The 23,986-nt window shown below is 43.9% G+C and overlaps 1 protein-coding gene across 2 annotated transcripts in view; it reads right to left on the bottom strand.

Moving 5' to 3' along the window:
• The window catches only part of LAMA2 (laminin subunit alpha 2), a 1,313,887-nt gene that overhangs the window by 68,631 nt on the left and 1,221,270 nt on the right, over positions 1–23,986 (bottom strand). Inside the window, exon 52 of one of the 2 annotated variants that reach the window (XM_073575794.1) lies at positions 19,848–19,865. The exons of the other annotated variant lie outside the window; for it this stretch is intronic. Coding sequence (XP_073431895.1) covers positions 19,848–19,865 — 18 coding nt within the window. The remainder of the gene's footprint in view (positions 1–19,847; positions 19,866–23,986) is intronic. 2 annotated transcript variants of the gene reach the window in all.

Genomic DNA, 23,986 nt, shown 5'->3' with positions numbered 1-23,986 from the left:
AGTGGCATCAATTTTCACAGAGTATAAAAAGTATAATAGGCCTCTGACATACCTTCCACTACAGGTGACCCACCAAATGGAGACACGACTTGGAGTCTCCACAGAAGCCATGACAAAGGTGGCATAGACTGCAATAATGCAAGATCAATGCGGAGCACTGAAAATTACGAAAGTCATTGGAGATCCATGGGTTGTACATGTTGATGAAAGTTAGGCAGTCTAAACTTTCAGGGGACAGACAGATGTGTTTATCCATCAGGACATCACCAGCAATGCTAAAGACATGTTCTGAGTGAATGCTGGCTGCTGTGCATTACAAAACCTCCAAGGTGCCTGTCACACATTTTGTCATGCAAAAGGGTCCAAATTCCCCCTGATGGCCTTTATATTAAACACAAGATATGTCGGCACCATCCTCACCAGTCTTTCACAATGTGTCAGACATGTGCTCTGTTCTGCTAGTGCATGGGCTGGTCTAAAAAAAAGTGTGAAATGTCTGTGAAATTGCTGTGGACATGATAGCATAATTTGCAAGACTGTCTTCAGAAGAACAGAAGATGGCTTCCTGCCATGGGCGGTGCTACTCGGAAGCCGGGAAGAGTACACCCAGCTGCAAAGGTGCAGTAACAATGCCAAAATGTGCAGCGCATATGCTCGAGATTTGCAGAGGCTGGCGGTGATGACAGGGGCATGATAGGCGTGATAACATGCAAAGAGGGCTAACTAGTCTGGGGGAACTAACTTCCCATCGACAAGTCAAAGCCCTAATTAGCATAGAAAACAGACAATATAAATGCTTTTTTAAACATAATTTTTATCTAAAAACGTTATACAGGAATGGGGTGGCACGGTGGCTCAGTGGTTAGCTGAGGACAACATCTGCAAGGAGTTTGTATGTTCTCCCCGTGTTTGCGTGGGTTTCCTCCGGGCACTCCGGTTTCCTCCCACATTCTAAAGACATACTAATAGGGAATTTAGATTGTGAGCCCCATCGGGGACAGTGATGATGATGTGTGCAAAATGTAAAGCGCTGCGGAATATGTTAGCGCTATATAAAAATAAAGATTATTATTATTAATGGTTAGGCAGGGAATTTACTGATATATTAGTGAATGGTGCTGGATTGGAGGGCTTGGGAGATCCCACCTATCCACATCAACAATGCTTGAGTTCTCTGCCACTCTCCTGGATTCCTCTTTTGGATGGAATGTGAAGGCAACAGAGGCTGTTGATTGGATGCAGTGGTCACAAGACATCCCCTACTAGAAGAGTGAGTCAGAAAACAGGATGGAACCTCAAGTTTCTGGTAGGTGAATATAAATTATTTTTTTTGTTTTAAAAAAATGTAGTTGATAGTCCTAAACTTTTGAACTCAGGATGAATTCTTCACTTTGTATATATAATTTTTAATAGATAGAAAGACACAGTAAAATTCATGTTCCTTTAAAACATCTATTTACAACTTATACATTCATATAATTTACATAAAATTTGGTAATTTTGTATATACATTACTTTAGTTATTAGCTAAGGATCATGAGAAAAAGCTTACACTAGCTTCAGTTTGAATTTCCCAGAATTCTTTTCTGGCTTTAATGGAACCTGTCATAAGGATTTTCCAGCTTTGTTAAAGAAGGCAATGTTCAAAACGTGTAGCTGTGTCGACACTCATGTTCAAATCTATTAATATATTTGAGTCCAATACAGTTTTGCAAGCTTGGAAGCTGGATCATTTCCTCTCTTTATAAGGATTTTACACCTCAAATCCGTTATGCCTTTTTTGAGAAATCCAGAGTTCAAATCAAATGCAAATGTGCTTCAGGTGCTTGGGGGTGGGACATTGCACTTTTAGCTCTTCTGGCCTCACTCCCTTTTCCCCACCCTTAGATCCAGTGGATGATCCTATCAGTAGCTGACAGCTTTGTTTGTGTAAAAGTGTATGCATAGCTGTCCGTCACTGATAGGACTATGGTCCACTGGACCAAAAATCCCAGAAAGCTAATGGTTTAAATGATTAACTCACAGGTAATACTGAATCTATTCTAACCAAGCTATATGTCAATGTACTCTGCCCTCCTGATCTACAACATGATGCCTGCAGATTAGACAGCATTTTCATCATGACAGGTTCACTTTGAAGCTTGGAAAAAGTGTGATAACAAGCTTGTTGCCTATTTTAAGTAGCAACTAGCAGAATTGTGAAAGCAACAAATATATAAACAACCTATAGAACATGACCATTGTTAGATAAGCAAAGCAAAGTCTACTAAATCTTTATAAAAGACCACTTCTGAGAAGACCACTCAACTCTTCAGACTAGATTTTTCTCCAACAGATTGCTAGTGTCACCATATATTGTCAATACTGGCCATCTTTTTTTAGATTACTTTTTGATGCAATTTTGAGTCATCACCTGAAGACATTTCATAGTCTTTTCAACGTTTTATAGTAATTATATATTTAAAAGTGATTTTATTATATTTTTCTCATCAGATGCAGAAAAGTAGTATGTACCTACTGTACATGCTATAGAAATAAATACTTTGATATACAGGGTTAGGCTTAGTAATTGGAATAGATTTTTCTTCAATATTTGTATACACATTCTGAATTACTATTAGTATTCCTTGCCATATGTCTGCATTACTTATAGTGTAAAATATTCTGTCTTTTATTAAATATTCTGCCACAACTGTTCTTGATTCCCCAATGTCTTGTGCAATATTTGGCATCGCAGATGTTTCTAGTGTAAAAACATTTGAGAGTTCGTTGATTATTAAATTTTTCCCCTTGGATATGGATGTTTGTCAGAAGTAATGCAGACCATACTTGAAAACAGATGTGATTGGTAAAGTGTCTAGGACTGTCACCAGTGTCAGTTCAACGAGAAGACAACCATGACATTAGCAATCATCCTATGCATTTTTGTGATTTTCTAGTAAAATCATGTGCTTAAATAAAAATTGTGGTTGCACTGAATAACTTGCAAAGATACACTGCTCAAAAAATAAAGGAAACACTAAAATACCAGATCCTACATATCACTAAATTAAATATTCCAGTTGCAAATTTCTACTCATCGCATAATGGAACACGATGAGAACAATAAAACATTAAAAATGAGCAATGTAAATAAAAATTAATATCCCATGGTGGTCTGGATTTGGAATTATACTCAAAATCAAAGTGTAAAATCAAATTACAGGCTGATCCAACTTCAGTGGAAATGCTCCAAGACAAAGAAATGATGCTCAGTATTGTGTGTGGCCTCCACGTGACTGTATGACCTCCCTACAACATCTAGCCATTGTTCTCCTAAAGAATCCTCTCCCAGACCTGGATTAACATCACAAAACCATCACTGGCCTCAGGGAGACCAGTCAAAGAAAACACTGCGGCAGCCGGCAAAGGCGCTCAATCACAGAGAAATCCTAGGTGCAATGCTCCCTGGGAAATGCAAATATGCAAATAAAGTCCATGGAGCCTCATTTAAGAGTCTCAAACACGGGACTAGCCAGACCTGGATTAAAGCATAAGTCAACTCCTGAACAGTCTGTGATGCAAAGTGGCGTTGGTGGATGGAATGAGAAATGATGTCCCACATGTGCTCGATTGGATTCAGGTCTGGAGAATGGGCAGGCCAGTCCATAGCAGCAATGCCTTCACCATGCAGGAACTGCTGATAGAGTTCAGGCACATGAGGCTTAGCACTGTCATGCACAAAGTACATATATATAAGTATCTATAATAATAAAAGCCCTAAGCAGCTTCCGGTTGTAACAACTTCCGTCCAGTTGTAACCGGTGACGTCACCGCACACATCTTTCCATGTTAACCCTCAACACACACACTCCTCTCACCTTTCACCATCTCCACTCACTGTTTCACTCCACATACGACCCTTTCTCTCACTCCGTCTCTCATACTCATGCCGTCATCGCCGCTGATCCACGATCCCCGACATCTTCTTCCGCCGGCGCCATCCTGGATCCAGACGTCCTCCACGCCGGCGACATGTTCTTGCGGCGACGCCATTTTGGATCGGCGAAATCCCGCGATAGTCAAGATGGCGTCACCGCAAGAACATGTCGCTGGCGAGGACGACGTCGGGATCCAAAATGGTGTCGGTGAAAACTCGCGAGATTTCGCCGACGCCATTTTGGATCCCGACGTCATCCACGCCGGCGACATGCTCTTCCGGCGATGCCATCTTAAGTATCGCGGGATTTCACGATACTCAAGATGGCGTCGCCGCAAGAACATGTCGCCGGCGTGGACAACGTCTGGATCCAGGATGGCGCCGGCAGAAGAAGATGTCGGGGATCGTGGAGCAGCGGCGATGACGGCATGAGTATGAGAGACGGAGTGAGAGAAGGGGTCGTATGTGGAGTGAAAGAGTGAGTGGAGATGGTGAAAGGTGAGAGGAGTGTGTGTGTTGAGGGTTAACATGGCAAGAGGTGTGATGCTATCGCATCCTCCCGATGCGATAGCATCGGGCCATAATCTAGTTGTTCAAATATTTAGGCAGTTATGGAAAAAATTCTACAATGTAAGAATGCTTTCAAAACTAAAAGTGTTGATAGTTTATTTTTATCAATTAACAAAATGATAAGTGAATAAACAACATAGAGTTATAAAGAAAATATGTATTTGCATGACCACCCTTTGTCTTCAAAGCATTATCAATTCTAGCAGCAGTGTTTATCTGTTCTTCTGTATCAGAGTTTGGCTGTTGCTATCACAGTATTAAACCACCTACAAAGCTGTTTATATTTCAGTTAAGAACCGTATTTCAACTTACATATGAAAATGATGATTATTATCAACTGTTTGGTATAATTGGTTACTCATACTATACTGTACATCATCTAAGTAAAATAATACAAAATCTAGGTACACTTGTATACAGTTTTTTTAAGGAACTCTGTAGGGAGGCTGTTCCAAACAGCTTGGAGAACTAACCACAAATCTTTTGTGGATGTAGGCTTGCACAAAAGATCTGTGACACATGCAGCAACGGCGCCAGACACCTGATTATCGGGAGCGATCCAGGTGTCCTGGTTCTTGCTGCAGCTATTCGGTAGGCTCTATTAGCGAGTCAAATAAGGAGGCATCCGACGATGTTCGCTCATGTCTAAAGACTATCTGCCTTTAATGGGAAGGAAGCATGCAGTGCCTTTCATCTACTGCACTAAGTTTAATTGACCAGTCATTTCATCTACCGTCCTCAGTGCTACCCATTTCTTGATGTCTCTTCAAAAGAACTTGAACAGTACATCTTGAACCCAGCAGAAAATCTTTGGAGGGAGCTGAAACTCAATGATGCAAAGCAGCAGCCTTGAAACCTGAAAGATCTGGAGAAGATTTGTATGTTGGAGAGGGACAAAATCCCTGCTTCAGTGAACGCAAACTTGATCAAGGACTACAGTAAACATCTGACCACTGCAATTGTTAACAAAGGTTTCTATACCAAATATTAAGTTTTGCTTTACTATTGTATCAAATAATTATTTTATGCAACAAAATGCAATTTAATTATTTAAAAATCATACAATGTGATGTATATATATATATATATATATATATATATATATATATATATATATATATACAGCTCTGGCACTGCAGAATTTTCAGTTTGTCTGATTTTAAACTACTGACAACATGTCTCCGAATTTCCAACTACTGAATTTTGTATTTATTTTCAGAAAATGAGAAATGGTCAAAATGACAAAAAAAATGCAGTGCTTGCAGACCTCAAATAATGCTAAAAAAACAAGTTTATAATCATTAACCATGATTTTTAATCACAGTTTTCATGCGTCTTGGCATGTTTTCCACCAGGCTTTCACACTGCTTTTGGGTGACCTTATACCATTCCTGGTACAAAAATTTAAGCAGTTCTTCTTTGTTTGATGTCTTGTGAATATCCATCTTCCTCTTGATTACATTCTAGAGGTTTTCAATGGTGTTCAGGTCAGGTCTGGAGATTGTGCTGGCCATGACAGGGATTTGATGTGGTAGTCCTTCATCCACACATTGATTGACCCAGCTGTGTGGCATGGTGCATCATCGTGCTGGAAAAACCAGTCCTAAGAGTTGGAGAACATTGCCTGAGCAGAAGAAATCAACTGTTTTTCCAGGAGAACCTTGTATGTGGCTTGATTCATACATCCTTTGCAAAGATTAACCTGCCCAATTCCAGCCTTGCTAGAGCATCCCAGATCATCAGCGATCCTTCACTAAATTTCACAGTGGGTGCAATTCACTGTGGCTTGTATGCCTCTCCAGGTCTCCGTCTAACCATTAGACGACCATGTGTTGGGCAAAGCTGAAAATTAGACTCATCAGAGAAGATTACTTTACTCCACTTTTCTATGGTCCAATTCTTATGGTCTTTGGCAAACTTCAATGATCCAGGTTCAACCTCGCTCTCCTTTGCTTCTCATTGATGAAAGGCTTTTTTGTAGCTTTACATGACTTGAGCCCTACCTCTGGCAGCCTGTTACGAACTGTTCTTGCAGTGCTCTTCAACCCAATTGCTATGTGCCATTCCTTTTGTAGGTCACTTGATGTCATTCTGTAGTTGCTGAGTGACATTCTAATAAGATGATGGTCATCCTGGTCAGTGGAGAATCGTTTCCATCTTCTGTCGGTCTGTAGCTTTGTTGTCCCCAATATCTGCTGCTTGACCCTGATGTAATGGACTGCCGTCTTAGAAATTTTAAGGATGAGGCAACATGATGCTCACTGTATCCCTCTTGCTAGTAAAGCCAGAATTGAGCCCTTCTTTTCTTCACTCAAGAGTTTTCTTTTCATCTCCTTTGGCATTTTTAAAAGTTATTTTTTCATTCCTATTACTTTTGGGATACTACTAGCACTTGTTTTGCCACCCAGCTTGCCTCCATGGCAAGAGGATTGTGAACATCACAGCAGAGTTTCTTTTATACTTTTCTTTTTAAAATAAGATTTGGTTCAGGTGATCACCTAATCAGAAGCACATTAAGTAGAATGAGGTGTACTCTGGTTGGAATTCAACTGACACTGGAAGGGAATGGCTGTCAGACATGTAGAGAAGCTGATTTTTATAAAACTGTGCAGTGGTCTCCTAATTTTTGCCAGAGCAGTTGGGGAAATAAGTACTTGCTGATGTCACGCCGCCTGTCACCCCGCGCTCACCTGGGGGCGGGACCTCGGTCCCGACGTCATCTCTTCCGGAGCTGCGGCCGCTCCAGGGGTCCCACCGCTCGTACTTAGGTTCATGTGTGCACTATGTTCTGTGTGCGCACGCGCACTCTTCTCAGGTCTGTCTCCAGGTCTGTCCTCTCTATGGTATTGGAGGACTTGACCCGGAAGCCCTAGTGATCATGTGCTATATCAGGCTACCTCTTCCTATGGGAGGTGCCTGATTATTGATGTACTTACTGGCTTGGTCTGCCGTGTCCCTGCCTGGCTGTTTGCTGTATTCGGGTCCCCTGTCTTGTACTCTGTTGTCTCTTGGCACACGCTCTGAACTTGTACTCTGCCTTGTACTCTGCTGTGCCTCTTGGCACACGCTCTGAACCTGTGCTCTGCCTTGTACTCTGCTGTGCCTCTTGGCACACACTCTGAACCTGCATTCTGCCTTGTACTCTGCTGTGCCTCTTGGCACACGCTCTGAACCTATGCTCTGTCTTATACTCAGTTGTGCCTCCTGGCACATGCTCTGATCCTTTGCTCAGTCTTATGCTCAGTTGTGCCTCCTGGCACACGCTCTGACCCTGTACTCTGACTTATTCTCAGTTGTGCCTCCTGGCACACACTCTGATCCTGTGCTCTGTCTTATGCTCAGTTGTGCCTCCTGGCACACACTCTGTTCCTGTTCTCTGTTGCACCTCCTGGCACACCTGCTGCCTAACTCAGTGCTCTGATGTGCTCCTTTGAACACGTCCTGCTTTGCTCACACCCGGACGTACTAGTCGCTGCACGCCATACGTGCTTTCGTGTACCCGCCTTGCTCTATCCTGTGTCTAGCACACTCCCATGTACACGCCTTGTGTTCCCGAGTTCTCTCTGTGCCTCTGTACACTCACCCTGTACCGTCCTGTACACCATGTGTCCCTGTGTCCACGCTTTACACGTTCCTACAGACACACTCACTCGTGTCTCCTGTGAGCCGGCCACCTGGTGCCAGCAGTCATGGTACCTCACCCCCTGGGGCTTGCCCCTGATGCTCCCTGTATAGGGGGTGGTCCTCACTAGGTCAGCTCACCCTGGGAGGGTTGGCGCCATAACCCAGAGGGTCCATTCCAGGAGTCGTCACAGCTGATTTTGTAAGTTCTGACAAAGACATGAACAATCTATAGTTTTAAGGGTCGGTTAATTTTAACACTGAGAGATAGAATATAAAAAATAAAATCCAGAAAATCACATTGTATATCTTATATAAATTTATTTACATTTTGCAGTGAGAAATGGGTATTTGATCCCCTACCAACCATTAAGAGTTCTAGCTCCTACAGACAAGTTAGATGTTCCTAATCAACTCATTTCCTGCATTAAAGACATCTGTCTTCCATAGTCACCTTTATATTCAAAGGTGGAACTTTTATGGATTAAGCGTGCGCTACCAGACCATCACTCCTCATCAGTTGTGTGTTTCATATATTTATTGCCCAACTCTAACAACATGTGCAAGATCAAAGAGCTTTATAAGAATCTCAGGGACAAATACATAGACCTGCATAAAGCTGGAATGGGCTACAAAACCATAAGTAAGGCCGGTTTCACATTAGCGCTTTTTAAGCGCACGCACGGCCGGGGGTAGCTCCGCCCCCGAGCCGGCTCTCTGCCCGGCGTGCCCGCCCCTTGCTTGTAGCGCCGCCTACTAGCGGACAGCGGCGCCTGCGATCGGCGCACCCTATCTTTAGCATACTCCAAACTTTTTGGATTTTGGCGCACACGGCGCACCGTCAAAAGTGCGCAGCGCAGGTCAAAGCGCAACTAGCGCACGGCCTGCGCACGATCTGCGCACCCTATGCTAAAGATAGGGTGCGCCGATCGCAGGCGCCGCTGTCCGCTAGTAGGCGGCGCTACAAGCAAGGGGCGGGCACGCCAGGCAGAGAGCCGGCTCGGGGGCGGAGCTACCCCCGGCCGTGCGTGCGCTTAAAAAGCGCTAATGTGAAACCGGCCTAAGATTGCTGGGTGAGAAGGAGACAACTGTTGGTGCAATAGTAAGAAAATGGAAGAAATATGACTGTCAATCAACATCGATCTGGGGCACCATGCAAAATCTCACATCGTGGGGTATCCTTGATCGTGAGGAAGGTGAGAGATCAGCCAAAAACTACATGTGGGAACTTGTTAATGATCTCAAGGCAGCTGGGACCACAGTCACCAAGAAAACCATTGGTAACACATCACCCTGTAAAGGTTTAAAATCCTGCAGTGCCCGCAAGGTCCTCCTGCACAAGAAGCCACATGTGCAGGCCCATCTGAAGCTTGCCAATGAACATCTGGATGATTCTGTGAGTGATTGGGAGAAGGTGCTGTTGTCATATGAGACAAAAACCACCATGGTTACTTACCGGTAGCCGGATTTTCCGGAACCCATGACAGCACACCTGAGAGAGGGATCCGCCCTGCCAGGATAGGAACCTACAGTACTGAGACATAAGGGGCGGCACCTCTCCTCCACTTCAGTTGGGTTACAGAGCATTGAGAGGACTTCCCGGTTAGTTACATGTTTAATCCAACACCACATCACTCGAAAGCACCCTACTAACTGTGCACACCCATACGGTGAAAAGGGGGGGAATATACGAGTGCTGTCATGGGTTCCGGAAAAACCGGCTACCGGTAAGTAACCATGGTGGTTTTCCCTTCACCCATGACAGCACACCTGAGAGATTTTTGGAGACTACGAAACACCTTAGGGAGGGACCACAGCTTGCAGCACCCTTCTACCAAAGGTTAAGTCAGCAGAGGACATATAGCACAGTCCCTATTGTTCTTCTTGCTTCCTGCTTTTTTGGGCCTTTCCTACCAGGTAAAGCATACAACAGAGAATCCCTATTAACATAAATGCTAGCATTCACGAAGATCACTCACCACCCGTAATCAAGGGTACCGGACTCGGAGGCTGCATCGGAGCACGTGACCTGTGCTCTCTGGACCTTGAGGATTCTCCTGATCTGCGGCTGGGGCGGCTGCTACTTGAGCAGCTTCCATGTTTGCCTGAGGTTTGTGAGGGAGGCAGAGACAGCGATCTCTCCTGCTCCTACTCCATTCTCCACCGTCTCCCCCGCCGCTGGTCCTCAATTATATGCAGCCTCTGCCGGTGGTGTCTCCTCCCCTCCCCCCTGCGACCGTCGGTCGATCGCTTCAGAAAAGCCGGCCTGCGTCGCACCCGGCGCCATGACACCGTCGCCCTGTGCTGACGTCAGCCGGCGCACCCACAATCCATAGCGCCGCTGATGTCAGTGGCAGGAAGGAGCCAGCATCTCTCCCCTGCCACGGGGATCAAGATGCGGCGTGCGCGAGGGGAGGGCGGCGTGGTGGGTGCACCCCGGAGCCACCGGGATCCCATCCACGCCCACACGAACCCGGAGCCCAGAGGAACACCGGGGACTGTGCTTCCAGGACCCGACGGCCGGCGCTACAGGTAAGTTACCCGTTCTTCCTGCGCCGGGATGGGCCTGGGTCCCTTTCTTTTTTTTTTCTTTTTCTTCTTTCTTTGCCCATGACAGGCACCGCCACAGTGGGATTCCTTCCAGGTTCAGGAACCCAACTGAAGCGGGGGAGAGGTGCCGCCCCTTATGTCTCAGTAGGATTCTGTCCTGGTGGGGCGGATCCCTCTCTCAGGTGTGCTATCATGGGTGAAGGGAAAATTGAGGCCTTTGGCATTAACTGAACTCGCTGTGTTTGGAGGAAGAGAAATGCTGCCTATGACCCAAAGAACACCGTCCTCATTGTCAAGCAAGGAGGTATAAACATTATGTTTTTGGGGTGTTTCTCTGCTGAGTGCACAGGACTACTTCAGAGTATAAATGGGAGAATGGATAGAGCCATGTACCGTAAAATCCTGAGTGACAACCTCCTTCTCTCTGCCTGGACATTAAAAATGGATCGCGGCTGAGTCTTCCAGCACGACAACGACCCAAAACATACAGCCAAAGCAACAAAAGAGTGGCTCATAAAGAATCCTATAGAAAACGTATGGAGGGAGTTGAAGCTCCAAGTTGATAAGCGACAGCCTCAAAAATGTGATGATTTAGAGATGATCTGCAAAGAGGAGTGGACCAAAATTGCTCCTGATATGTGCGCAAACCTCATCATCAACTGCAAAAAAAGTTTGACTGCTGTGCTTGCCAACAAGGGTTTTTCCACCAAGTATTAAGTCTTGTTTGCCAGAGGGATCAAATACTTATTTCTCACTGCAAAATGCAAATAAATTTATATAATTTATACAGTGTGATTTTCTGGATTTTATTTTTCATAGTCTATCTCTCAATGTTAAAATTAACCTACACTTAAAATTATAGACTGGTCATGTCTTTGTCAATGGGAAAACTTACAAAATCAGCAAGGGATCAAATACTTATACCTCACTGTATATAAACAGTGGCTTGAGAAAATTTTCACCCTCTTTAGCATTTTTCGTGTTTTGCTATCTCACAACCTGAAATTTCGCAGTTTTTTTGAGGGTTTGCATCAGATCATGTAAAGAGTACGCTAACAACTGTGAAATACTTGGTTTTCTCTTTTTGTGTGAAGAAAACAACAAATAGGACAAAATAACTGAAAACTTCAGTGTTCAGTGTGCATAACTGACATAAGTCAGTACTTTGTAGAGCCTCCTTTTCCGGCAATTACAGCTGCAAGTCACTTTGGATAAGTCTCTATGAGCTTTCCACATCTTGCCACTGGGATTTTTGCTCATTCCTGAAGGCAAAACTGCTCCTTCAGCTTAGATGGTTTCCTCTGGTGAAAAGCAAAATTCAAGTTTGACCACATATTCTGAATTGTATTAAGGTCTGGGGTGTGATTAGGCCACTCTGAATATTTACATGTTGTCCCTTAAACCACTGGAGTATTTCTTTAGCAGTATGCTTTGGGTCACTGTCTTACTGGAATTTGAGCTTCTGTCCCAATCTCAAATCACTGACAGATTGAAACAAGTATTGCTCAAGAATATCCCCGTATTTCACACCTTCTATTTTTCCCTTGACTCAGTCCATTTTCTCCATCCTTGCTGCCGAAGAACATCCCCACAGCATGATGCTGCCACCACCACCATGTTTCACTGTGAGGATGTTGCATGGGGTGATGAGCTGTGATGATTTTGTGCCAGACAAAACGTTTATCTTGGTGGCCAAAAAGTTCAATTTTGGTCTTATCTGACCACAGCACCTTCCTCCATACATTTGAGGAGTCTCCCACTTTTCTTTTGGCAAACTTAAGACTAGCCTTACAATTTCTGTAAGTAAAAGCTTTTTCTTCCCACTCTTTCATAAAGGCCCCTCTATGGACTGTACAGCTTATTGTGGTCTTATGGACAAATACTCCAGCCTCGGCTTGAGAACTCTGGAGCTCTTTCAAGGTTACCTTTGATCTCTGTTCTGCCTCTCTCATTAATGCCCTCCTTGCTCAGACTGAGAGTTTCAGTGGGAGGCCCCCTCTTGGCAGGTTTGTTGTGATACTATGTTGTGATACTATTTTTAAACAGTTAAATGTCTTGCAAGAAGTATCCCTAAACCTCATGAACATTATTCTAACTGCAACATCAACCAGCACATGCAATTTGGAAATGGATTCATGTTGGTCGAGGGAAGCATATCCTTGGAGGATCTCACAAACCCACTTGATAGCCAACAGTACTCTGCTTTTAGGTAATGAGATGAAACCCTCAGAGACACTGCTATACTCTAAGAAGGCTCTGGTTGATGACAATGCCCAACTTCATGTAGCCAGAGTCTGTAGACAGATTCTGGATAACAAAAGTTTTGACACTCTTGATTGGCCTTCACATTCCCCAGAAATGAAAAAACTTGAGAACATATGGAAGATTATGTATAAGTGCATCTGATATTACAAAATAGTGGCACAGACTGCCCACAGGCACTGAGCCATGTGTCATGATCTCAGTGCGGGTTTGACTCGCACACGTGGGGTTAATGTCTGGAACCAGTGCCGATGACAGGAATTTCTGGGGTTAAAGGTTGTGATCCCGGTGCAGGCTTACCTGCACACCTGGGGCTATGATTGTGGCCTCTCCCTGGTTCTGTGAGAGGCTTCTTATAGCCTCAGGATGCTCCCATCCCTGTCAGTTATACTCTTGCCCTTGGCATAGTGTGGTGACCCCTGAGTGTGTTTTTGCTGTGTTCTGGTTGCTTGATAATCTGTGTATGACTCGGTCTGTTCTCTGGATATTGCTTTGGATTCTGCTTGGTACCTTCTATGTCTGTTTGGTTTTTGACTGCTGCTTGACCCTGACTATCCGCTCTGTCTCATCCTTGGTAAGTTACGTCTATCTCTGTGTATGAACCCGGTTTTGCCTGACTCTGAGTAATTCTGTATAGTGTCTTTCCATCTCACTAAGCAGGACGCTAAGCCCCGCCCCCTTGCAGTCACATGACCGTAGGTCCCGTGTCTGCTTGCTAAACTTCAGCATCCACAGGTCCTGTGCATCGGTACTTTCTGGCTGTACCTGACCCCGGTACCTCTAGAGTGCGGGTGAGTCCCTGCTCAGCGGAGGCTGCACGCCGGCACTGACAGAATCCTGACACTCAGGACACGCGCACTGGTTCAGTAAGCAAGTACAGTGCGGTGTTCCTGACATTATAACTGACCATTAAGTTTTTTGGGTTTTTTTTTTCTCTCTTTGCTGAGAAATATGGATCCCATACAATCTCTTGCTGAGCAAATGAAAAATCTGAGTCAGATGTTTCAGGGTTTATCTCTGGAGCAGCAAGCTCTGGCTCGTTCTCAGCAGCAGGTTTCTGAGACAGTGCGGGGGGCTTTAGCTGCTGGGTCTCTGGGGGCTGGGGCGAGTGATGTTGTTTTGGTGTCCCCAGAACCACCTGTTAAACTGCCTTATTTTTTTTCTGGGAACGAAAAGGAGTTCAGGGTCTTCATGGAGGGGTGCAAACTCTTCTTTAGTTTGAGGTCACGTTCCACTGGGGACGAAAGTCAGAAGGTAGGGGTCATTATGTCTCTGTTAAGAGCATCCCCACAAGCTTGGGCTTTCTCCCTTCCTCCCACTGCCCCTGAGAGAGTGTCTGTAAATGTGTTTTTTGAGGCCCTCGGGCACATATATGTTGAGCCGGACCGAGTGCGATTGGCAGAGGACATGGTGATGAGTGTCTGTCAAGGGAAACACTCGGCTGAGTGGTTTTGCACAGAATTCCGCCGCTGGGCCACAGAGGTCTCTTGGGACGACGCTGCACTCCGAGGACTCTTTCGCAGAGGCTTGTCCGAGCGGTTACAGGATGCCTTGGCATTACATCCCCCACCTAACTCTCTTGAGGACACCATGACCCAGGCCGTCCGGATGGACCGCAGGCTGCGGGCCAGGGGGTGATGCAGGTGGAGACTCCATTGTTCCCTAGTGGAAAAGAGACTGTTTCTTTACCCATGGACGTAGGGGCTCTATCCCTAAAGGAAAAGGAGAGACAACATCGGAGAGAAAAGCAGTTATGCTTCTACTGTGGTAAAACGGGACATTGGAAAAGGGAGTGTCCTGATTGTCCATCCTCAACCCGGTCGACGGGAAATGACTAGGTCTGGGTAGTCAGCGGGGAGACTACTCAGACCCTCAGGTACCCTTTTCCTCATTTTCTAAGGTGTTGCTTTATGTGGAACTGTTAGTGGACGATTGTTGTTTTCCCTCTACAGCTTTCGTGGACTGCGGATCATCCATCAATCTCATTGACTCCCAATTGGTCACACGCTGTAAGATAGGGACAGTTAGACTTAAGGTTCCGATCAAAGTGGTGGCCATTGACTCCTCCCCCTCACTAAAGAGGGAATTCTCTTTATGTCTGACTTGTTTTCACTAAAAGTGCGCGCTACCCATGTGGAAAAATTAAGTTGTTTGGTTCTGGACAATCTACCAGCAGGATTCGTGTTGGGCATGCCCTGGTTACAACGCCATAACCCAGTGATTAACTGGAAAACGGGGGCGATTGTTCAGTGGGGGTTTAATGATTCGATGTTATGTGATAAGTCTGCACTATTGGTTGAACCTGTTAAATCTGTATTTGTGTCATCTGTTGAGCTGGAAGGTATTCCGGAGTACCTGAAAGAATTCAAAGATGTGTTCTCAGAAAGCGAGGCCGAGACGTTGCCGCCACATAGACCCTTTGACTGCGCTATCGAGTTTGTCCCGGGGGCTAAATTGCCTAAAGCCCGTCTGTTAATTTATCTGGCCCTGAGCGCTTGGCCATGAAAGATTACATTGCTGAGAGTCTTCGCAAAGGACACATACGTCCCTCAGTCTCACCTGTGGCGGCAGCGTTTTTTTTTGTTAAGAAAAAAGAGAAAAAAGATGGTGGTTTACGTCCCTGCCTCGATTTTCGCGAGCTGAACAAGATTACTGTACGAAATACGTACCCCCTTCTGTTGATTCCCGACTTGTGTAACCAACTTTCAGGGGCAAAATGGTTCTCCAAACTGGATCTTCGGGGGGCATATAATTTGATAAGGGTCCGGGAGGGGGGATGAATGGAAAACTGCGTTCCTCACGACCGAGGGACTGTTTGAAAATTTAGTCATGCCGTTTGGTCTTACCAATGCCCCAGCCATATTTCAGAATTTCATCAACGTGGTATTCTCGGATCTCTTTGGTCGTTTTGTTGTCATTTACTTAGATGATATTTTGACATACTCACACGACAGTCAATCTCATCTGAATCATGTACCAACCGTTCTCCAAAGACTGAGGGAAAATCATCTGTATGCCAAATTGGAGAAATGTGTGTTTTTTGTTCAAGAATTGTCTTTTTTGGGATTAATTGTGTCCTGTGAGGGTTTTCGCATGGACCCCAAGAAGGTGCAGGCCATTGCGGATTGGGTGCAACCCCAAGACCTTAAGGGTCTTCAGTGCTTCTTGGGGTTCGCCAATTATTACCGCAAATTTATTCGGGGGTTTTCACAGGTGGTCAAACCACTCACAGATCTTACTTGTAAAGGTGCAGATGTGAGAAACTGGTCCTCGCTCGCAAAAGAGGCCTTTGCGACCCTGAAAAGAAGCTTTATGTCTGCTCCCGTGTTAGTACAGCCAGATCCGTCCAAACCATTCGTCGTGGAAGTGGACGCCTCTGAGGTGGGGGTGGGGGCGGTGTTGTCCCAAGGGCCTGCCACTCTAACCAACCTCAGGCCATGTGCTTTCTTTTCCAAGAAGTTCTCTGCTGCGGAAAGAAATTACGATATAGGCAATAGAGAGCTTCTTGCGGTCAAATTGGCGTTTGAAGAATGGAGGCACTTTTTGGAGGGGGCCAGTCACCCGGTTACGGTGATCACGGAACACAAAAATTTGTCATACATTGAGTCTGCTAAAAGACTAATGCCCAGACAGTCCCGTTGGTCACTTTTTTTTTCCTGTTTTCAGTTTACGATTACATTTCGTCCAGGGTCTAAGAATGTCAAGGCTGATGCCTTATCATGCAGTTTTCAGCCGGTGTCGCCCCCTGAGCCACCATCCTCCATTCTTCACCCTGGGGTTGTGATAGCAGAGGTCTCATCTGAATTGGAATGGGAGATTCAGGGGGCCCAGTCGCGGGCCCCGGCGGCCAAGCCGGAGGGGAAGTTGTTTGTCCCAGAGCAACTTCGCCTGAAACTCTTGCAGGAGTTCCATGAATCCAAGCTGAGTGCTCACCCTGGTATTTCAGCCACACATCTGGCGGTGGCTAGGATCTTTTGGTGGCCTACCCTTGGTTCGGACATAAAAAAATTCATTGCTGGTTGTGGGGTCTGCGCTCGTTCTAAAAGCTCTCATAGCCAGCCAGCAGGGGAGCTGATGCCCTTGGCAGTGCCCGAAAGACCATGGACTCACTTATCCATGGATTTTGTTACCAATCTCCCTCCATCTAAGGGTAATACAGTGATATGGGTAGTGGTGGACAGGTTTTCTAAGCAGGCTCATTTTGTACCCCTATCCGCACTACCGTCAGCTGAGACGTTGTCCAGGTTGTTTGTGCAGCATGTGATCCGGTTGCATGGGATACCCCTGAATGTGGTGTCTGATCGTGGTGTGCAGTTTGTGGTTAAGTTTTGGCATGCTTTCTGCAAAAAATTAGTGATGTCTCTGTCCTTTTCGTCTGCATACCATCCTGAGAGCAATGGTCAGACAGTGCACACTAACCAGTCCCTGGAACAGATCCTCAGGTGTCTAACCTCTGCTAGACAGAATGACTAGAGCGATGCACTGCCGTTGGCTGAATTTGCCTTCAATAGTCGGGTGAGTCAATCCACGGGTATGACTCCTTTTTTGATCAATTATGGGTTCAGTCCTCATTTTGGTGAGTTTTCTCGTCTGGACTCGGGGTGTCCCGGGGCTGAGGGCTCTGTTCAGCGATTACAGAATACGTGGGCAGAAGTTCAGCGGAATATATCTAGGTCTCAGGGCAGGTATAAGTCTTTCGCGGACAGGAAACGAACACTAGGGCCCACATTTCAGGTTGGAGACAAGGTTTGGCTCTCCACTCGAAACATTAAGTTAAAGGTTCCTTCAGCCAAGTTGGGGCCCAAATTCATTGGCCCATACAAGATTGTGGAAAAAATCAATCCAGTGGCGTATAGGCTGTTCCTTCCACCCTCTTTCAAGATCCCTAACGTCTTCCACAAATCTCTACTGAAACCTTTTGAAGCAGTCTGGGGAGACTCCAAGTCTGCTGCTTCTCCTGTTTTGGTCGAGGGGCAGGTGGAGCACAAGGTTGGTCATATCGTAGATTCCAGGTTGGTACGGCGGTCGGTACAGTACCTGGTTCATTGGAAGGGGTATGGACCGGAAGACAGGTCCTGGGTACCTCAGCCTCAGGACGCTCCCATCCCTGTCAGTTATACTCTTGCCCTTGGCATAGTTTGGTGACCCCTGAGTGTGTTTTTGCTGTGTTCTGGTTGCTTGATAATCTGTGTATGACTCGGTCTGTTCTCTGGATATTGCTTTGGATTCTGCTTGGTACCTTCTATGTCTGTTTGGTTTTTGACTGCTGCTTGGCCCTGACTATCCGCTCTGTCTCATCCTTGGTACGTTACGGCTATCTCTGTGTATGAACCCCGTTTTGCCTGACTCTGAGTAATTCTGTATAGTGTCTTTCCATCTCACTATGCAGGATGCTAAGCCCCGCCCCCTTGCAGTCACATGACTGTAGGTCCCGTGTCTGCTTGCTAAACTTCAGCATCCACAGGTCCTGTGCATCGGTACTTTCTGGCTGTACCTGACCCCGGTACCCCTAGAGTGCGGGTGAGTCCCTGCTCAGCGGAGGCTGCACACCGACGCTGACAGGATCCTGACACTCAGGACATGCGCACTGGCTCAGTGAGCAAGTACAGTGCGGTGTTCCTGACACCATGTTTGTGAGGCGTTCCTCCATGACACAAGCTGCTATCGTATCAGAGATGTGCTCAGACATTTTTTAGATTGAATACATGCACATAGCGGTCATGCACACTACTATGTCAGATTATGCGTTGCAGAAATTACTGTAATATTCAAACGGATTAGATACATATGTGATTTCAATTTTTTATATTGATTTTGGGGGTGATTTGGAATTCAGTCCACACTTGGTTGATGATTTTGATCACCACTAACTTTTGATACGTCATTTTGTTAGAATTACGCAATTTATATCTTTAGAGGTTTTCCATTTGAATCTTTTGCTAATTTAGATTTGATGTGTGACTGAATTGTTCCCTTAATTTTTTTGAACAAGTATATTGATATTACTTACTGTATTTTATGAGCATATACAAACCATGCCATTATATTCTGTCCCATTAAATAGCAAAATTCAAAATGCTTTAAAAATAATTTTGCACTCCACCAGCATATTATAACCCTAGTTATACCAACTCCATGATAAAATATTGCTCTTGTACTATTGCTCTATTATTTATAAAAGCTAATGGTAGGTGCAAACGATCATGGAGATAGTTTATAAGACAAAGGCTATTTTTAAGAATGTGTTAAGGCATTTAGGTGCTATATGCATAATTATATTTTTATGATATGCAGGACTATAGTTTTATGATACTACTTTTTCTTTGACTTGATATCATAAGTAAGTATACTTATGTTGACGTATTATACCTCCTATGCAGGTTTATGTAGGGATGATGAATCAGTTATAAAGGAAAACGATTCATTTTTTATAACAAGCCGAACATTGCCTAAAGCATAATTTCTTGCTGAAGACATATAAGATTCTTCTTGGTGTTCATTCCTCGCTTCTTCTATCACTAATTTATATGGCTACGAACAGGATTGAAAATTTGTTGTCTGAGTTTTTAAGTGATTGGTCTTCGTCCTGCTGTGTACAAATTGTTGCTTGTGCCTTAAGTATAGAAAGTATATGGATGCTGGATTTGTGATTCAGAAGCATTCCTTGCAAAACAAACCCAGCAAGCAGATCACAGTTGTATGAGATAGCTAGATGAAAAATGCATAATCTAGACAGCAGCATGTGATACACATGGGGTCAGCATGAAGCACATCAGTGAGGTAAGATTGTGTCTGCGTTTACATAGTATTAATGAAAAAATCAGTTTTACGTTAGATATCTAACCATGGCTTCTCCAAAAGCCACCATTATCAAACACATGCACCAGCAGGTCAAGCATGTTAAAAATAGAAAATCAGTTATTACCTTGCTTTTACACTGGGACTGAAGTTTAATGAAAGAAAAAAATATAAGCTCAATCATTTTCAGAAAAATATCCGTCCATTCTTACAGTGATTGTGTTACTGATATTGCAAAGGCAAAAACAAGACACTCAAGTATAGAAAGCTGGAATCATATTAGTTTACAATTTAAAAAAAAATTCCAGCAAAACAAGTTACAAGACTTAATAAATAAATATATTTTAGAACTTGTAAACTTTAAAGATTGCAAACATTGCTCAGGCTTGGACTAGCCCACAGAAGAAGTGGTGAATCACCCAGTGGGCACCTTTGGAGGAGTGGTATATGAGTGGAATTTGGCACAACGCACTTGGACAAATGCAGCATCTCATTATTCCTTTAATAATATACAGCTTTGGCAAAAATTAAGAGACCACTTTCAAATGTTCAGTTTGTCTGATTTTTCTCTTTTTAGGTATATTTTTGAGTAAAATGTAAATTGCTCTTTTAGTCAATAAACATCTGACAACTCTCCGGATTCCCAAGCAATAAATTTTGTATTTTTTTCTGACAAAGAATAATGGTCAAAATTAAAAAAAAAAACCCAGTGCATTCAGACCTCAAATAATGCAAAGAAAACAAGTTCATAATCATTTAGAAACAACAATACTAATGTTTTAACTCAGGAAGAGTTCAGAAATAAATATTTTGTGGAATAACCATGATTTTTAATCACAGCTTTCATGCATCTTGGCATGCTTGCCATCAGTCTTTCACACTGCTTCTGGCCCCAAAATTTAAGCAGTTCTGCTTTGTTTGATGGCTTGTTTGATCCATCATCCTCTTGATTACATTCCAGAGTTTGTCAATGGGGTTCAGGTCTGGAGATTGGGCTGCACATGACAGAGTTTTGATGTGGTGGTCTCTTATTTTTTTCCAGAGCTGTATACACAGTGGCTACAGAAAGTATTCAGACCCCTTTACATTTTGTCACTCTTTGTTTCATTGCAGCCATTTGATAAATTCAAAAAAGTTAATTTTTTTCTGATTAATGTACACTCTGCACCCCATCTTGACTGAGAAAAACAGAAATGTATAAATTTTTGCAAATTTATTAAAAAAGAAAATCTGAAATATCACATATGTGAGTCTTCTTGGGAATGATACCCCACGTTTTTCGCACCTGGTTTTCGGCATTCTCTGCCATTTTTCCTTGCAGATCCTCTCCCGTTCAGTCAGGTTGGATGGTGAACGTTGGTGGACAGCCATTTTCAGGTCTCTCCAGAGATGCTCAGTTGGGTTTAAGTCAGGGCTCTGGCTGGGCCAGTCAAGAATGGTCACAGAGTTGTTCTGAAGCCACTCCTTTGCTGTTTTAGCTGTGTGCTTAGGGTCATTGTATTGATGGAAGGTGAACCTTCAGCCAAGTTTTAGGTCCAGAGAACTCTGGAAGAGGTTTTCAACCAGTACATCTCTGTACTTGTCCGCATTCATGTTTCCTTCAATTTCAACCAGTCATCCTGTCCCTCAGCTGGAAAAAACACCCCCATAGCATGATGCTGCCACCACCATGTTTCACTGTAGGGATTGTATTAGGCAGCTGATGAGCAGTGCCTCTTCTTCTCCACACATACCTCTTAGAATTGTCACCAAAAAGTTCTATTTTTGTCTCATCAACCAGAGAATCTTATTTCTCATAGTCTGGGAGTCCTTCATGTGTTTTTTAGCAAAGTCTATGCACGCTTTCATATGTCTGGCACTGAGGAGAGGCTTCAGTCAGGAAACTCTGCCATAAAGGCCCAACTGGTGGAGGGCTGCAGTGATAATTGACTTTGTGAAACTTTCTCCTATCTCCCTACTGCATCTCTGGAGCTCAGCCACAGTGATCTCCGGGTTCTTCTTTACCTCTCTCACCAAGGCTCTTCTCCCATGATTGCTCTGTTTGGCTGGATGGCCAGGTCTAGGAAGACTTCTGGTATTCCCAAATGTCTTTCATTTAAGGAATATGGAGGCCACTGTGCTCTTAGGAACCTTGAGTTCTGCAGAAACTATTTTGTAACCTTGGCCAGATCTGTGCCTTGCCACAATTCTGTCTCTGTGCTCCTTGGCCAGTTCCTTTGACCTCATGATTCTCATTTAGTCTTACATACACTGTGAGCTGTGAGGTCTTATATAGACAGGTGTGTGCTTTACAAATCAAGTCCTATCAGTTTAATTAAACAATTCTGGACTCAAATGAAGGAGTAGAACCATATCAAGGAGGATCACAGGGAAATTGACAGAATGTGACTTAAATATGAGGGTCTGAGCAAAGGGTCTCAATAAATACTTATGACCATGTGATATTTCAGTATTCTTTTTTTAATAAATTTGCAAAAATTTCTACATTTCTGTTTTTTTAAGTCAAGATGAGGTGCAGAGTGTACATTACTGAGAAAAAAATGAACTTTTTTGAATTTACCAAATGGCTGCAATGAAATAAAGAGTGAAAAATTTAAAAGGGTCTGAATACTTTTCGTACCCACTATATATATATATATATATATGTATATATATTTATTTATTTGTGAATGTAGGTAATGTAATGCTTGAATTTTACTGAAAAGGCCCCAAAGTCAAAGTTACTGGTGGGTCCTTATTACCCCAGTCAAACACTGTTCAAGTGTGCTGGAATTCTTAATTCAACAATTTATCGCCATTTACTGGTTGTAACTAGAAATGGGCGGACACCTAGATGCTCGGGTCCCATGGGTTCTGCCGAATAGTTACAAAAAGTTCGGGTTCGGGTACCAGAGCAGTACCTGTACCCAAACCCGGACCACATTCACATGAATGGGTGGTCCAAACATCCAGTGCTTGCCACGCTGTCATGTGCATGACAGCATGGCAAACCACTTCTGATTGGCGGTAAATCATCACCTCCCGTAGGACAGCTGTGCATCCCATGCTGTCAAATGACAGCGTGAGCGCGCAGCTGTGATCGGAGGTATAAAGTTTACCTCCTGTCACTGGTGTTAACTTATGGGACTACTGCTCCCATCAGCCAACGCCTGCTACCGCTAATAACAGTAAAAGCAGGATGCAGCTGCTAGGAGTATTTATCTGCCAGCTCCTGTGCTTTAAATAAATAATTTTAAAAAATGTATTAAATGCACCAATTCTGGTGGTTTACCTGGCTCATCCCACTTGCCCTGTAGAGGTGACAAGTGGGGTTATTATTTGTGGGGCTGATATCACCTTTGTATTGTCAGGTGACATCAAGCCCATGGCTTAGTAATGGAGACACCTATTCATTATTAATCCTATAGTTATATTTTAAATAAAAACACAGCCAGAATAAAATCTTTTATTTAAAATAAAACAATGCACACTTTTACGTTTTTATTTAAAAATAACTGACACAGTTATATTCCCCTAACTCCATTCCACCAAAGCCCTCTTTTTCTGTAATAAAACAAAAATAAAAAGACTATATTCCTCAACTATCCATCATTCTGTCCCACGCCGTAATCCATATCAGGGGGATAAACAGTTTTCAATCTGGACGGTGCCAAGAACTGCGATGACCTCATCACTGACTTTTTTCCACGGTACTGAGGTCACAGCAGTTCAACTCTGCTGGGAACGCAGCCGCAGTGACTGGCAGTAACCTTGATGATGTCATCGCTAGACACTGAGGCTGCGCTCGCAACAGCTCATTCACCAGTGGTTCATCTTGGCATCTCTTCGCATCTTGGCACCATCCAAGTTGAAAACTATTAATCCTCTAAACATGGATTATGATGCTGGACAGAATGATGGATAGATGAGGGATATTATTGTTTTTTACTTTTGTTTTATTACAGAAGATGCAGGATTCAGTATAATTAGGCGTTTTATGAGTATAACTGTGTTTGTTATTTTTAAATAAAAAGTAAAAGTATTTTGTTTATATTAAATAAAAGACTTTATTCTGGCTTTGTCTTTATTTACAATATAATTTTAGGATTACTAATTGATAGGTGTCTTATAGACGCCTCTATATTAGTAATCCGTGGGCTTGATGTCACCTGACAATACAAAGATGACATCAATCTCACAAATATGAACCCCACTTGCCACCACAATAGGACAAGAGGGAAGAGCCGGGCAAAGCCCCAGAATTGGTGCATCTAATAGATGCACCTT

The sequence above is a fragment of the Dendrobates tinctorius genome, unplaced genomic scaffold (genome assembly GCF_039654945.1).
Source record: "Dendrobates tinctorius isolate UK_male_01 unplaced genomic scaffold, ASM3965494v1 ptg000046l, whole genome shotgun sequence".
In the NCBI taxonomy this organism is placed as follows: Eukaryota; Metazoa; Chordata; class Amphibia; order Anura; family Dendrobatidae; genus Dendrobates; species Dendrobates tinctorius.
Note: the sequence above shows the minus strand (reverse complement) of the source record. Positions and strands in the feature narration are given on the sequence as shown.